This window comes from Gadus chalcogrammus, chromosome 4 (genome assembly GCF_026213295.1).
Source record: "Gadus chalcogrammus isolate NIFS_2021 chromosome 4, NIFS_Gcha_1.0, whole genome shotgun sequence".
In the NCBI taxonomy this organism is placed as follows: domain Eukaryota; kingdom Metazoa; phylum Chordata; class Actinopteri; order Gadiformes; family Gadidae; genus Gadus; species Gadus chalcogrammus.
In genome coordinates this window covers 27969101-27986600 of record NC_079415.1, presented here as the reverse complement: position 1 = coordinate 27986600, position 17500 = coordinate 27969101, and the positions used below count along the sequence as shown (strand labels likewise).

The window sequence follows — 17500 nt, the reverse complement described above, 5'->3', positions numbered from 1 at the left end:
CTCTCTCTCGCTCTCCCTAACTCTGCCTCTTTGTCTCTCTCTCCAGGAAGTTAGAGACGTCCAGCCATCGCCGCCACAGCGGGGGCTGACCAGTCCCAGCCGGTTTGACCAGAGAGCAGACCTCTCTAACAACAAGATGGCCTCCGTGTCGCCAGAAACCTGTGAGTACATCACTCCTTCTGCTTCCTGTTTTGTTCAGAGCTCGGCTTTTTCAAAAGGGAACTTTTTCTGCCTGTTTTGCTTTTTGTGTTATCTTGTTCTTTCCTCTCCTACTCCCTTAGTTCAACGTTTCTTTTCTCCCTATTTTCCATCGGGACTTCCTTCTTTTGCAGTTTTGTAGCCTCACCTTTTTCCAAAGTCTGTTTTTTTAAACATTATTTTTTGTGCGTGTTTGCTCGATTCGCATTCTGCAATTGTCTTGTGTTTTTTTTCTCCCATTTTCCCACGGGATTTTCCTCTTTTCTCTCCCTTTCCTTCCCCGTTTTTGGATGACCTCTTTTCTAAGTGCCCCCTTCTGGAGCGCCCTGGTCCGTTGTACGGCAAAGTGTCCCAAAGTAAGGTCATTATCGCAATCAGCCCCTTGGAGGTGCATAACGCTGCCAGATAATGTGTGCCTGCCTCCCTGGCTGCTGAGCCCTCTATGATAAACGTGCACTGAGCTAACGCTGCGCCGCCAGGGCTAGCCTCCCAAGATCCCTCTCTGCCAGATAAGGCTCCCTCACCGACGTGGCAGGTTTTTAATGGAAAGGCAGGGGGAGGAGGGGGGAGGTGGGGGGGGGGGGGGTTGGTTGCCAGATAGTGGGGCTTCCATTACGGCGATAGCGGTGCGCTAACTGCGGCTAACTTTTTGGGTTTGTTCTCCTAGCACTGCTGATAGCGTTGTGCTAGGAGATATGGGGCCGCGGGGCGAGAGACACTCTCTTTTTATGAGAGAAACGGAGAGGGAGAGAGAGAGAGAATGAGAGAGAGAGTGGAGAGGAAACACACATCGATACAGTGTCGCTGTGGGAGTCAGTACGCATAAATTAGTGGATTGTTTGGTATTTCTGTGTGTGGGTGTGTGTGTATGTGTGTGGGTCTGTATGTGTGTGTGTGGGTCTGTGTGTGTGTGATTGGGTCTGTGTAGGTGTCTGTGTGTGTGTTTGGGTGACTGTGTATGTGTGTGGGTCTGTGTGTGTGTGTGTGGGTCTGTGTGTGTTTGTGTGTGTGGGTCTGTGTGAGAGAGAGATAGGGGGCAACGAGAGAACGAGAGTATGTCAGGGTAGTCAGGAAGTACACATTCTTGGAATGTGTGTGTGTGTGTGTGTGTCAGAGAGTGTCTGGGGTAATCATTACGCACCAATTCTTGGGGTTTTTGGTGTGTGTATGTGTGTGAGACAGATAGACAGCTAGAGAAGATAGATTGAGTACGGGGGAGGCAGGGAGGGTATTTGTGTGAGAGAGAGAGGGTGCGAAAGTGAGAGGGAGTTGGGGTGAAAGTTAGATGGAGTGTAAGAGATAAAGTGTGAGCAAGATAAAGGAGAGATGGGCGAGACGAGAGGAGTGAAAGAGAGAGAGAGAGGATGTGTTGATAAGAGAGAGAGCTAGGGAAAGGGAAGGGGAGAGGAAGAGAGAGAGAATGTGTTGATAAGGACGAGAGAGGTAGGGAGATGGAAGGGCAGAGAGAAAGAGGATGTGTTGATAAGAAAGAGAGAGGTATGGAGAGGGAAGGGGAGAGGAAAGGGGGGAGAGGGAGAGAGAGGGCATTGTGTTGATGATAGAGAGACTACAGTGATGGATGTGTTGACAGGAAGTAGCCTCAGGGTGGCAAAGCGGAGATTTAAGAAACCAAAGCCTGCAGAAACTTCTAAATATACACACACAGACGCGCACACACACACACACACACACACAGACAGACACACATACAGACGCAGACAGACAGACGCACATACACACACACAGACGCACACACACAGACGCACACAGACTCACACACAGACACACACACACAGACGCACACACACAGACGCACACACACACGCACACACATACACACACACAGACGCACACACACACAGACAGACGCACAAGAAGACGCACACACACTCACATATACACACACACATACACACACACAAACACACACACACACACAGCAGACACACACACACACACACACACACACACACACACACACACACACACACACACACACACACACACACACACACGCACACACACACACACACACCTGTATAAATGTCGATGGCGTCGATGGTAGTGTCGGGTTGTCAGGCAGGCCAACAAGCGCCCGGCAGGCCAACCATTCTGGAAATGAGTCAAAGGCCGTCTCCGTTCGCCCCCCACTCCCCCCAACCCCCCCTCACCACCCCCAGCCCCCACCAGCCTCACCTCGACCCCCCACCCCCACCTCCAACCCGCCACCACCTCACTGTTTAAATAAAGCATGGGCTGGTGACTAACCGGGCTTTAAAAAGATTGACAGGCTCACCTTCAAGCGTATCTCAGCCCCTGCGCTCCATTTTAAACAGGAGACCCCGTCTGCTCTGTGGCGTCTCGCAGGGCAAAGAACATGAGACCCGCCGCCTATTGTTAAAGTTATAGTAGGGTATATATATATACAGCTGTAGTATGACGGAGTTAGATACGATTTGGGACATTTAGGGGGTTTCCATAGGTATATTCAGTTATTTAAAGAAAATATGTAAAATGTAAAGAACATGAATACAATTTGCATTAAATGTTAGCTTTTTTTTCTATACAGTATGAGGGATGAACCGCTCAGGTATTTTTAGGCTGATACCAATCATCTATTTGTTAGTGTGTGATCAGCCGATACTATAATGTACTATACTATACACCGGTTTTATTTACAGCTAAAGATTGTCCAGATTTTCAAGTTTCCTCTCTGTAAAACCGGGGCAGCCAGGGTTATAAACCCATTGCTGCCACACACTCTAAGGAAACCTAGTACTATATTATGAAAGATTATCAGGATCATTTTCATTAAGATATAATACATTCCAGTAAATAATTGTAGAATAATTTAGCCTATAGCATTCTTTGAACAAAACGTAACATAGATGGAACTCTAAGAGATTTATTCTCTGTTTAATTAACAGACTTGAGCAAATGATGATTAAAAAGACTTAAAAAGGCTGGTGGCTGCGACAGATGATATAGACTTCTCTCTTCAGTTGCATCCTTTTTTCTATTTTCAAAAGACTCATGAATGTCTTGCTGTTTTAAACCTTGACCAAAATAACTGTTAATCATTGGTAGCATTTACCTTTCGTTCATTATTGAGTGGGATTTATTGAAGGAGTTTTGCACCCAGGGAAACAGTCAAAACGACCATTCAGATAGGAATCAACATCAATAACCGGTATGCTGAGGAGGTCTTTACAGTTTCACATAGATTAAAGATGCATTGGGCAGAATTGAGTGACATCTAGCATAATGGACTAAGGATTAATGGAAGACAATATTCATACAAAGGTTTAAATGAGTGTTTAATCCCATGAACATTCATTACCTTGGAATGAGGCCTTTATATTTACATAGTGAGCGGGTCATCTTCCATGGACCCAGGCCCCAAGGAGCAGTGCATACTTCCGCAATCCACCAGTGCTCAGCGGTCAAACCTGGTATTGCACCTGTTTTAGCGGGCTGTGGACTGGTCCCTTGATTCATGGAGGTCCGGAAGTAGATTTCACCGTTCAGTCCAATACAAGGGAGGAACAAGAATGTGTGTCCGCAAAAATGTCTGGATACCAAGCAAACGCTCAGTATTATCTTGATACCATGTACTAATAAAATCGACGTTTTCTCTTTTCAAAACGCCTCCTCAAGCATTTTATTAGCAGTTGTTTGCAGGAGAAGGAGGGGTGGGCAGCTGAAAGGAGTCGTAGTGAAACAAATGTTGTTCCGGCCCGGCCTCCGAGAGGGCTCAGTGCACGGCTCCGTTAACTTCTCATGTTAGTCTCGAGTGGTAATTAATTCCGCTGTCCTTTCTTTAATAGATCCATGGCTCAGACCTCTCGCTTATGATGCTATAATGCCAACAGCGGTAGAAAATTAGTATTTCTGCATCTGGCACGTCATGCACTAGGGCGTGGCTTGAGACCTCCTTGATGCGGAAGCAAATCTCTCCTTTATGTTGCCCTGCGCCATTGAGCAGTTTTCATAGGAATGACTGGGCGGCCATGTTTCGGTCCACTGTCCTTTCTTTAATAGGTCCATGATGGAGCCCGACGTCTTGCACTTCCATGTTTCTACAGTAGCCAAAAATGGTTACATACTAAATAACTAAATACTTATGTAACTTTATCTTAATAATAAATCAAAATCTATGAAGGAACCTCATGACTTGACACTTGGCTACTCAATGCTGTCACAGACGATCAACTAATTTTGGAATATCTACTGGCGTCTTACAGGCCACCATAGCTTCTCCTATGTTGTTTGACACGGAAGAGTGAGGCCAGGGTATTCAGTTTAAGTCGAGGGTATAGGCTGCCTATGCCAGTTCTTCAAAATAAAAGTGGAACTGTAATAAATACATACAGTATGATGGATGACTCTTTGTTCACTCTTTGGTAGTCCAGCTACAGCAGCCAGCACTTTTATATAGTCTCACTTTCAAGAAAGCATTGTTTTGTTTTCACATTATAGGAAATACGTTGACATGTAATTGCTGTGGTTGTTATAATTTGCTGCGTAGCGCTTTAGTTATGCCGCTTCAGTTATGGACAATTATTTTTGAAATCGCTCTCTCTCATTTTCTATTAAAGTGGCGGATTCGCCAGTAAGTTTCACATATAGCAGAAGGAATTATCTGGGGCCAGCTCCTCTGAGGTTATAAATACTCTTATAGTTTGAAGTAACACGGGGATGTGTGAATAATAACAAGGGAAGTACTACTCTCTATTGCACATCCAAACCGGGAGACTGAAGCCCATATCCTCAAAAGAAGTGATCGGCAGTTGAGAGGGTGCTCCAGAAACAGAAGGCTTCCAGGCTCCTCGGCCCACCCAGCCGCCAGCCCAGAATGGAGGGCCAAACCTGGGCAGAGGAAGGAGAAGACAGGGGGAACGGTGTTGGAGGCCAGCACCAGCAATGTGCGCCAGGCCTCAATGGGATCCCTGGCATCAAATGACAGCCGGTTATTGCATCCTTTAACCAAAATCAATGAACTGGTTTGCATGTCAATGGTCAAGTGTAGCCTACCTTTATTGAAAGTCAGGGCCTTTTAAAGAGGAATTTTGTTAACTGGAGCCTGAATTATCTCAGTGATGACTGACATAAAGACGGCATGTCTTGACGCCAATTCGTCATGTGTGCAATATTATGTTTTTTGCAATTTTTTGGCACATTTTAAAGTCGACCGGCCGGTCACAGACTCCATTTCAGTGGTAGACATTAAATAACCATTCCTAAGGGGCTCAGTGGCATTGTTTACCAGTGACGAAAGGTCAGCCGTTCAGTCAATGAACCCTGAGCTTGCGGGTCAACCCCTCTCATCTGGTGAGGTTGTTAATCGACTCTTTGTGTTTGAGAATTCCCCCGGGGATGAATAAGCTACAGTTACAGTCACAGTCACGGCTACGAGTCATTACAGGGACAAAAGCTATTGAATGTCGATTGGAAATGGTTAAAAAACAACTCAATAGTATTGAGAGGTGGTTAAGCTAGGGTTAATAACATTGAATAATGTCTATTTTCTCTGCAGGCATCAATTCAATCTTCGATTCCCTAAATAAATGAGCGACTTGTTAAAGGGAAGTGGATTCCGCCTGCTCCTTTTAATTAACTTTTTACACTTTTAGTTTACTTTTCCCCTCCAACCCCCACAAAATAAAGTGTCACATGACTATTTGTTTTCCGCTTCAGTGCAATGGAACTCTGATTGCGACATAGGCATTTATATCGTATCACCGGGGCTTTCTCTCGCTTTAATCTGACGGTGAAATCTGGAGACAAATTACACCCAGCCACCACAACCCCTTTAATTTCCTGAACCGTTATATATGGTTCAAGCTCTCTGTTCCGTTCCAGAATGCTCTCCGGCCACACCACCACCCACCCATCCACCCACCCACCGACCTCCACCTCCACCTCCGTCCGTCCCTCATCCACTCCCCTGGCCTGGTCGTTGTGTATTCCACCACGGTTTGCGGTGGGTTTGCCTTCTCACATACGGAACAGGAAATCCATGAGCAATTTCGACACAGGATTATCAGCCCTGGTGCAGCCTCCTCCCCCGAAGCGTGATGAAAAAAAAAACACTGGCCCTTTCCACCCGGGCCCCACACCGCCGCCAACACCCCGGACCGAGCAGCCTGGAAGGGCACATAAATCAACACCATGTGGGGTGGTGGTGCTGGTGGTGGTTGGTAGTGGTGGTGGCGGTGCTGGTGGTCGAATTGGAAACCATCCAAAAACAAATGTTGTAAGAGGAAGTGGACCCACAGTAGTGAAGTTTACAAGTAGCAGAGGGATTAGAGTAAGGATTTGGATGGTGTAGCGGTTGAGGTGTTGAAAGTAGTTGACAAGTTTTTGGGTTCGAAAACAACAAATATATGTGGTCTATCCTTTGGGCATTCTTCATCAAGACCCCCTTAGCTGCTCAGAAATAACAACCACAAATTCAAAGAGTACTTTGCCTACAAGCCGTGGATCTTCTAATATTATTTTTTCATTATTATGAACTATCATTATCAAGTCTCTAGAATTATATTCAACAATTTAACAAAAATGTTACTCATTTTTTGAAGTCACTCGTAACTTCGTGTCAAGCGTACCATACTATTTTCCTGCATTGCTACATTGTGTCACTGAGTTCACCTAGGTTTCTTACTGTCACACAGTCAACAAACCTCACACAACCTGCCATCTATTTGTCTATCTCCACACCCATCCGTCTATCCGTCTACCTCCCCATCCATCCGTCTATCCGTCTATCCCCCCATCAATCCATCAGTCTATCTGCCTCCATGTCCCAGTAGACGTGGAATCGTGTCACATGACAGGCTGGGCTCCGGACCGCCAGGGAGCGTCGGGATTTGGCACTCCCCCGACAGACAAAGAAATGAAACTGAAAGCAAAAGCAAAGAATGAATTCCGAATACAACAACAGCAGCAGCAACCTGTCCTTTGGGGAGGCGTCCTTCTCGTAGGCTGGTGGCGTTTGGGGACCACCCAGCCGTACACCCTGACATACTGTGGGTCAAATAGGAGAGAATAAGCCAGAGGAAGTGATCCAGAGATGTGTGTTCTCCTGGCAGAGACGCCAGCTGATGCTTCAGTACACACCAGAGAGAGAGAGAGAGAGAGAGAGAGAGAGAGAGAGAGAGAGAGAGAGAGAGAGAGAGAGAGAGAGAGAGAGAGAGAGAGAGAGATTCAGTGGTTCATCCCACAGTGATGTTATCCTGGAATACATGAATATCTTTGAGACGTTCAGATGATCCCCAGCCCTTGGTTTCTTTTCTTTTTCTCTTATTTTTTTTGGAAGGAATGGTTTGGGATATTTGGCTGTGATTCAAAGGGAGAGGCCCATGTTTGTATCATTTCTTCCTACAAAAATAACCATTTATTTGGTTTGGTTTGTTTGCTTGTGTTTATGTGTTTGCCCAAATGCAATTCTACCTGATCAAATATTGTTTGTTTCATATATTCAAGGTGTCAGACTTAAATCCTTCTCAGAACATGCTTTATCAGATAATACTTTCTCACTGGGACTTCCAATCAGATATGCTTACAAATATGGGATATTAATACTAACTGTCACATAATTTATCCCCCCTAATACTATTCCTGATCAGTCCCTATTTTGGTCATTAAAATGTAAGTGAACCAACTGTTTCAGCTCAATGTCGAATACTATGAGATTTAAAACAATGTGTTTTTGTGCTTTGAGTTCTAGGAGGCAGTGGGAGGTGTTATCCCCATGGTTACGACCCATGGCATTTTTTAAGCACAGTCGTTGTGTATGGGTGTTATAATGAGAGCTGTTGTATCTGAAATGATTTACCGTGATTTACACCGTGACCTGGTCGGAGCAGAGTAGAACGTTCACTAAATGTTTGACGGGGACTGGCGAAAAACGCAGGATTGTATTTCTGTATTCTCCAAATTAAGGTCTTATTTTAGTTATGGTGACAAAATGGCCTAGATAACTATGTTGAACATCATATAAGATATTTAACTACCTTTAAAACAATAAAATAGTGTTTTGGGTTCACCGTTTCTTTATAGGGGGACCAGCACACTCTGCTGTTTTGTAGGTTGAAACATTACTGCCTCATACACATTTTGTAAAGAAGTCACTATATGCAACATAATATCCGTTTTGCAAAAGTGTTGCAGAGAAAATGACATGATGTCGTTTTTTCAAATCAGAAAAATAGAGAATGCAAACCGCTTTTTATATTTGTCTAATAGAAGTACTCTGTGACATTAGAGAATAGTGAGCGTTTCGTTCCCCGTATACGGTTTGAATATAGCAGTACATATAGTACAATAATTGCTATGTAGAAATCACATGTAAGGCGCCCTGCTGTTGGTCTCAAAGCCTGGGTAAATCCAAGAAAGGTTATTTTAAATAGGCCATCGCTACCATCAGCAGGCATCTAAAGTAAAGTAGCCTCAATCATTAAACACTATCCTCAATTATTTAACCACATGGCTGCAAATTAGCCACATGCTCTACTGTGAAATGTATTTGACTAATGTGAACACAGCTTCAAGTGTTTCATACAATCCCCCATATCCTCCGCAAATCAAACAAGTAGACATTTTCCTGTCTGCCATCCACACACACGCACACACACACACACACACAAACTCACACTCTATCTCACACTCAAACACACACAAAGACACACAGACACTATCTCAAACAAACACACACACACAATCTCACACTCACGCTCACACACACAGACACACACACAATCTCACGCAGTCACACACATACACACAATCTATCTCACACTCACACACACACACACACACACTCTATCTCACAAACACTATCTCACACTCACACACACCCCAAAATGGTGAATTACTTAGCGTAGTATTCAGCAAGTCCTACAGAAGACAGAGCGGGGCCATTAGCCAGTAGATCTGCTGCCTCCAAACAAAAAACGAGCAAATCAGCATTAGCCTCAAAAACGCCTTTCGGTACATCGATCGGATATGCAAAAGAAAAGGTTACCTTTCAATTTAAAGTCTCACTCAAATTGGATGATTCAATTTTCAAGCAATTTTCGCAGCCTGACACTTCCGAGCTATTTTAAATCGTAGTCGCTTGGGGATGAGCGATGATGACCGCTATAACGCTAACAATCCAATAAACCCCGCCCGACACTTCCCTCGTTAAGTCATCAATTGCGCCATACGCATGAGGACAGGTCTATAAGACCGGCATGACGGAAGGTTAAGGACATGTTGGGTGCCTCTTCTAAAAAAAGACCCAAAACCCCATCCCGTTAACCCTACTCACCCCACTGCCCCCCCCCACCACAACCACCCAAATCCAGGCAGGGGACGCGGACGGTGGTGGTGGAGGGCTGGGGGGGGGGGGGGGGGGGTCTAAAATAAAATCAGCTGTCATCGGACGCCAGGGCCCCATTGAGTCGTGGCGCACATAGCTGGAGCTGGCCTCCAACGCTCTCCCCCCTGTCTTCTCCTTCTTCTACCCAGGTTTGGGTGTCCGTTCTGGGCCGGTGGCTGGGTTGAACCGAGGTGGCTGATCGCCTTCCGTTTTTCTGGAGCCCCCCCTTCTCAACTGTCGATCACTTTGGGATTTATATTGTATTTTCAGTGTACTTTTTTTTCCGGCTGTGTTTTTGGTTGATGCGACACATAAAAGGAAGCCACTTCAGTACAGTTCAGTAAGGTGAGCGTCGAGAGAGTGAGCTGTGTGTTTGATGAGTTGGGTTTGTTTGCTACGATCCAAAGGGGGCATTCTGTTGTTTCCGGGGCACTACACTTAGAGTGTTCCCAATGACTGGCATGGAATGCTTTCTGAGGGGCTGGGTTACGTGTGTGTGTGCCTTTTCTGTGGTGTTTGCTTTGAAAACGGTTGTTCTCCATCAGGGGTGACCCAGATGAGAGAAAACAAGGGCAGGGAAGGCAAAATAAGTCGACAGGGTAGTACGTCTACGTCAAGTGTGTTGGGTTCTTAGTCGGCGGGTTCTGTGTTCGAGGCCAGGAGGTAGTCTTAAGTCTCCTTCTGAGAAGCCTTCGCCCCCCTACTGGCTCCGTAATGCCCTGTAGCTGTGCTCGCTGCAATGCAGTCTCTTCGGATGAGTGTGTCTTCACTTATTACTGCGAGACAGTAACGCGTAGCTATGTATTATGGAGGTCCACTTAATTCTGTCGAAACCTTTATGCATGTTAATTCAGAAGAAAAAAACCTGGTCTGGCTTGTTCTTAGCGGGATCCATTTGGCTGCTGTTCTGTTTGAATGAGTCATCTAACATGAATGGAGAAAGGGGGGTGGTGGTATCCCTCTCTCTCTCTCTCTCTCTCTCTCTCTCTCTCTCTCTCTCTCTCTCTCTCTCTCTCTCTCCCCATGACCAGACAAGCCCAGGGGCCAGCTGCACACCACTGAAATATTCTGAAGAAAATAAGCGATAAAATAAAAGGAGGGAAAAAAGAAAGAAAATCAAAGACAAAGTGCTTTGCTTAGCGCTACGGAGAAGCGCTGCGGGGCAATACAGACGGGCGGTGTTAAAAAAAGGAGTTCTTTTGATGGATTTGACAGCTCAATTATTGCGTGCCTGTTTTGCCTGAGTCACTTAGGAACAAATTGCCCTGCGTGGCTGACATATCAATTAGCGTTTCTCTTTGCTCCGGCTCTCTGTACACCTTGAGCCCACCCAGATCCCTTCTTCCTGTTTTTTTTTTCCCGCCTTGTTTAGTTTAGCAAAGCAAGACGGTTTCTTTGTACACAGTTTTATTTTTTAACGCAGTCCTCGGAGGAGGACGTTTATGAAAGTCCTGCGTGTTCCCAGACCAACCTGTGGACGTCTTCTATTTCTCAGACCACACTTGTTGATTCTCACTCTCTTACTTTCTCTCTCTCTCTCTCTCTCTCTCCCTCTCTCTCCCTTTCTGTTTCTAAATCCCTGTCCCTGTCTCTCTTCCCAACCTTAAACCCCTGCCTGTCACTTCCACTTCCACACATATTTAATTAGCCTCCCCTCCCTCCCTCCCTCTCTCCCCTGGTCCCCCATGCCCTGCGTCTCCCCCCCTCCCCCCTCTCTCCCCTTTCTGTGATCATTTATGCACCACCAGTGCCAGGCCGATAGTGACAGCTAGATCATTGCCCCCCTGCTTTTCTCCTTTCTTTTCTCGGCTCAATATAACCACTGGAGAGTGCACTGCTCTTCCATTGACTTTTCCCGGTACCAGCCCCCCCCCCCCCCTCAACCCTCCACACTCCAAGCCATTCGTTCCCAACTACCGCTAGCGTCAGATGAAGGTCTTCACCGTTGGGCCGTTGGTGGTGGTTTGCCGCCATGCTAATACCCCCACCCTCCTCTCCCGATGTCTGGAGGAGGTCTCCCTCCTCTGCGCCAATTGGGTTGTTTCCTCCCAACCGCTGGAGCTAGCTCGCCCCCTTGGCATGGTGCTGGTGGCTGTTGGCTGGGTAGCATTCCACTCAGTTAACCCCCCTCAAAGCAGCCAACAAAACACCCAAAGAGCCATTAATCGTGTGTCTGGAGCGGGAACAAACATGGCCCCCTCCCTCTGAGAATATCCCCCTTTATGTATTGTTAACACCCCCTCCTGTCCATAAATGAAACTAAAACCTACAATGATGGAGACCTGGAAAGAGTCGACCGGCCCGAACCACGAGTTAACCCTGGAAATAAGAGGTCATTGAGTTTTCTTCTTCTTCTTCTTCTTCTTCTTCTTCTTCTTCTTCTTCTTCTTCTTCTTCTTCTTCTTCTTCTTCTTCTTCTTCTTCTTCTTCTTCTTCTTCTTCTTCTTCTCTCTTTCTCTCTGCCGGTCATAAAGCCTGGGCGTTGTAAACAGGGACTAATGGTCTCATTAGGGCAGGAGGGAGGAATAGGCAGCGGGCCATCACGGGTAAAAGCCAATTACAATGCAAATGAAACATCAGTTGTTGCCAAGGCTAATTAAGAACTGGTTAGTGGTCAGGAGAGTGTGTGCGGGTGTGTCAGTGTGTGTGTGTGTGTGTGTGTGTGTGTGTGTGTGTGTGTGTGTGTCTGTGTGTGTGTGTGTGTGTGTGTATTTGTGTTTGGGTGTGTGCGCTTGAGAAATGTGTCTGATGGAGGAGGCGGAGGCGAGATGTGTGGCGGAGGTAGATTTTAGAAAAAGGGTTGGTCTCCAATTAACAGTCCTAGAGTCTGACCTGATTTTCTCCATCCTCGCTCCTTTACTCTGTTGTTCGCTCCATCTGTCTCCACACTGTTTTTCTAGAGTCACCCACTCTCCCCATGGCGTCCATCTGACCCACTAAACAAAGAGACACACACACAGACGCACACACAACCCCTGCTGTAACAGTGCAACATGACTCCCCGAGACAGAAACAAAACACTTTGTACGCCTTTTTTATACATTTTTTGCTTGCTTACCGGTCGCTATGACCTCATCCCCGGCGCTACGCTTAGCTTAGCATGCGGTATGCCGCCTCAAAAAAAAAAAGCCCTGAGATATTCTGTGTGTCGTCTATCTGCTTCAATGACAGCCAAAGAGTCCCCCCCCCCAAATACTGCAGCTAGGACGCGAATACTTCTTCTCCAGTGATGAATGTCGTGGATTTATTTTGTTCTGTTTTTGTATCCCTGTAGGGCCTGGAGAGTAAGGTTACAGTCAGACCTCCGGTATAGGGTGGCAGCTACGTATTTATAGAGCAACGGCGGGGCCGAAAAAACCCTGGTTTATTTTCAGTGTTTGCTGTCTCAGAAACGACTGTCTCTCTCCCTCTGTCCCTGTGTCTCTCTGCCTCCTTATTGGCCGGCCGAACATTCCGAACGTAGCAGGGTTTTAAAATAGCAGCATGGTAGCATGGTCGCATGGATGCAGCGTCATTAAGTAACAGGTTTAAAAGTGATTTGTTGAAGGAGTGATGACTCTTTATCAAATTAGTGAATAATGTCGACCTCAGTGTGTTTTGTGCCAGTAAATTTGGGAAGGTAACTGGACCCCAATGTCTTTGTTCTGGTTTAACCTGGATTTATATATCTAGAAACATAATACCATTCATTCCTTTTGGGAAAATGTCCATCTTCTTTATAAAATGTTTCTAATAGGACATTCGTATTCAACGTTCTCTTCAATACAGTTTGAACCCATTTTTTGGGGATAATGAATGCATGTTTTCGCCTTAATTCCTTTGCATGGCAAAAATAATTGAAATAGATATTTAATATAAAAAGAAAAAGTTATAGTTAATCCAGTCTGGTTCGATAAAGCCCTTTCCAGTGATTTAATTATAATAATAAGATTAAGCTATGTTATTTGAACCACCCATTGGAAAGCAACGATTATAACAGGACTGCAGTGGCAACACTAATAGAAAAGTCTCTAGAATATTCTCAGAATGAGATGAGACGCTCTGGGAGTAGCCGGTATATTCATAGAATTTCTGTCACGGGGCTGACAGGCTAAGCTAACATCCTAGCTTACTCTGCACAGCGGGAGGTTAAAGTAGTTACACACTACACTGAGAACAGTATCCTGCTACTGCTAACCCTTTCCCAGTGCTGGGCAGGCTACGTGGAACCGGTAGCGAGTTAAGCCACCAGTAACTCTACATTCAACAAAGCTTCACTACGCTGGAGCTAGCCCCCGGGGAAATGTAGCACACTAAGCTAAATCAACCCTACATAGAGGCTATTCATATATATACATTATTTTTGTTACCAATAAAAATACATTGAACCAACTGATTGGCAGGCAAAACATTTTGAGTCATGTTGTTTAGTAAACAATAAGCTGTTCTCTCTGCTCTCAACGCTCCAAAACCAATTTCAAACCAATTCCGAAACACAATGCGCATCTGTATTCCCCTGCGGCCGACAAGTCACAGGATTGGTATGTGATGTCACACGGAAGTGCTTCTGTCGGCTAAGCATACAGATCTGTGTATTTATTTCAGACCGCGGCGCATAAGCTTCAATGCTTGGGTAAATGTAGCTTGTCCGGACGCCAGCACACTTCATCAATAAAATAGAAACTGAAAAGCCATTAGATTCAGAATACGGAGACGCTACCACCATGCTGCTGACAAAATAGTTAGACCGGTAATGCTGCTACTTGTAGCAATGCTACAAGTATGCTACTGAGACATGTATTTCAATTGGACACGCCTCTACTTGTAGCGACGCTAACACAATGCTACTGACCAATGTAGTATAACTCGTAACGGTGCTACTTGTAGCTACGCTAACACCAGGCTAACGACAAGTGTAGTTCAACCGCAAACACCGTTACTTGTAGCATTGCTACGGCCCAACACTGCTCTTTCCATACTTTGTACATTCAACTTTAAAGGACCTGTTAGTTTAACCGAAGGAGGAGGAGAAAAAATAGAAACATTTCAAGCATGATATCCATCAAAGCACCGACGCCTAACGAGGACATTATTTTATCAGACCGTTTGTGCCCAGCTGCATACCGCTTTGTATATTTAAAATAACCCTGATATGTAAGCTGCTTGTGCTACACACACACACACACACACACACACACACACACACACACACACACACACACACACACACACACACACACACACACACACACACACACACACACACACACACAATCACCAACCAACAGCGGGAATTGAAGCCAGAAACAGGAGTCAGGAGGTTACGGGTTTGTGAATATAATGAGGGAAGATGGCGGCCGTGTGCTGGGCCACGGGGGCTTTCATCCCACCAGCTATTTGTTAGCGCAGAGGAACGCACGCGCCAGTGGCTGAAAGGTGGCGGAGTGGGAGGATGAGGCCGATCACGAACACTGCGTCTCCCTCAGTAGCTTAATGACGCTTTGAAGAACAGGGGGGAGTCAAAACGTGCGGGGAAAATCAATGTCCCCGTCTAACTAGCCGTCTGCCGGGAGGCCCTGACGAATGGGGGGAGGAGAGGGACGGGATTTGTCTGATTGGGCGGAAGCGATGCGTGGCTTTGCTCCCCGTCGACCTAATGGATTCCGTTTTGTCTATCTGTCTGCGGGTCTGATTCTATCTGTCCCTCTCCCTTTATCTCTCTCTCTCTCTCTCTCTCTCTCTCTCTCTCTCTCTCTCTCTCTCTCTCTCTCTCTCTCTCTCTCTCTCTCTCTCTCTCTCTCTCTCTCTTTATCTTTGTATCTCTCTCTCTTTTTCTATAAATTACTCTATCTATGTCTCTCTCTCTCACTCTTTCTCTCTCTCTTTATCTCTATATCAATTTCTCGGTCCAGCTATATATATCTCTCTCTAGCTCTGTCTCTTTATCTATCTCTATCCATCCGTCCATCCATCTATTGCTCTTTCTATGTCTCTATCTATCCATATCTATCTTTCTCCCTCTCTTGATCTTCTCTCTCTCTCTCTCTCTCTCTCTCTCTCTCTCTCTCTCTCTCCATCTTTCTCTCTAAATGCATGTATCATGTCTCTGCCTCTCTCCCTCTCTCTCTCTCTCTCTCTCTCTCTCTCTCTCTCTCTCTCTCTCTCTCTCTCTCTCTCCCTCCCTCTCTCCATCTTTCTCTCTAAATGCATGTATCATGCCTCTGCCTCTCTCTCCCCTCGGCCACTGTCTCCCTCCCTCTCTCTACCGAGGCGAGCCTCTGACCGTAGGGTGTCTGTAGAGTTTCATGTCAGATCTGTATCTCTATTTGTTTCACTCAAGGCCTTTGGAAAAAAAAAACGGCACATCAGATAATTTTCCCCTCCTTCAGCGGCATTGTGTAAACCGCCCATGCGTAAAATTGTACCATCATCACGCAATTATGTTTTGTTGTCGCTTTGGGGAGTACAAGAAATATCTATTTCCCCCAAAACAATTGTAACGTGTCAGTGGGTGTGGAGAGGCTGTCTTTGATGCGATTGGCTGAAATGGTCACCAGGGTGACCGGTGATCTGAATGCAAAGCAGTGAGCAGTCGACTTCCTACAACACCACTTAATGATGCAACACTACAACACCCCTCCCAGACCTATTTACCTCCACACTTCACAAAGTTGTGTCTTTTGTGTGTATGTGTGTGTCTACTGAATGCATGTGTTTGTGCATGTGAACCTGTGTCCATGGGTCTTTATATATTTGTGTGTATGAGTGTGCGTGTGTACCTGTGTGTGCGTGTGTGTGTGTGTGTGTGTGTGTGTGTGCGAACACACACACACACACATACACACCTATGCCTGTGTCTGTTTGTTTTTGTGAACTTCTGTGTATCAATTGTCTACTGTAAAAAGTGTTTGTGTACGTGCATGCGTACTTATATGTATACGTGTTTACATGAATGTGTATGTGCGTGTGTAAACGTATATGTGTATCATCTGCCCACTGTTAAATGTATTTCTGTTTGTGTGTGTGTGTGTGTGTGTGTGTGTGTGTGTGTGTGTGTGTGTGTGTGTGTGTGTGTGCACAGCTGCAGGCAGCGTGTCAGCGGGTCTGAAGAACGGGTCGGGACCCCAGCGCTCGGACCAGCAGGAGCCCCAGGACCCCGACGGGGAGCCTCTGTCCGTGAAGGAGCGGCTGGCCATGTATCAAGCGGCGCTCAAGAAGGAGACCGGCGCCGCCACTTCCTGTGTGGCGGTAAGACGATGCTGGGGGGGGGGGGGGGGAAACCTGATACATTACAGATAGGTGGTTAAGTAGACAGGCAGGCAGGCAGGCAGGCAGGCAGGCAGGCAGGCAGGCAGGCAGGCAGGCAGGCAATCAGAAAGATATTTATGCAGACTGATACACAGACAGACAGGTGGTCAAGTAGTCCCACAGTCAGACAGACAGAGTGTCAGACAGATGTTAATCACAGACTTATATCCAGACAGACAAACAGATACACAAGCAGGCAGCCAAACACACAGACAGAAAGATATTTATGCAGAATGATATGCAGACAGATAGGTATGCAGACTGACAGACAGACATAGGGCCCTATCTCGCATCCAGCGCAATTGACTTTCTACACTGACGCATGGGTCGTTGCTAGTTTGCAACTGGCGCAGAGCGTTCCTTTCCCTCCACCGCCTCGCGTCGGTAAATTAGGGAATGATCTTGCGCCCCAAGGGGCGGTTCGCTGCTATTTTGCAGTTTCAGAGAACAATTCCGCCACCAACCAGGAAATACCTGGTTTAAAGTGTTAAAAAGAATGAAGGAATGCGGGCGCACGTGTGTGTATGTGTAAAATAATGAATGAATGCGGGCGCGCGTGTGTGCGTCCAGATTCATACGTTAAACACGTAACGCATCATACAGTCCAGGGCAATGTATAATAACTGGGGGACACATGCATATTAGGAACAC

General features: G+C 46.1%; 1 protein-coding gene across 4 annotated transcripts in view; it reads left to right on the top strand.

Annotated features, from left to right (window-relative positions):
• Positions 1–17500, top strand: part of xirp2a (xin actin binding repeat containing 2a) — a 65891-nt gene that overhangs the window by 25250 nt on the left and 23141 nt on the right. For 3 of the 4 annotated variants that reach the window (XM_056587433.1, XM_056587434.1, XM_056587435.1), the window contains exons 2-3: positions 47–161; positions 16623–16789. In XM_056587433.1, the coding sequence (XP_056443408.1) occupies positions 47–161; positions 16623–16789 (282 nt within the window). Of the gene's footprint in view, positions 1–46; positions 162–9628; positions 9908–16622; positions 16790–17500 lie in introns of those variants that run through there. The other variant, XM_056587436.1, reaches the window with a different exon arrangement.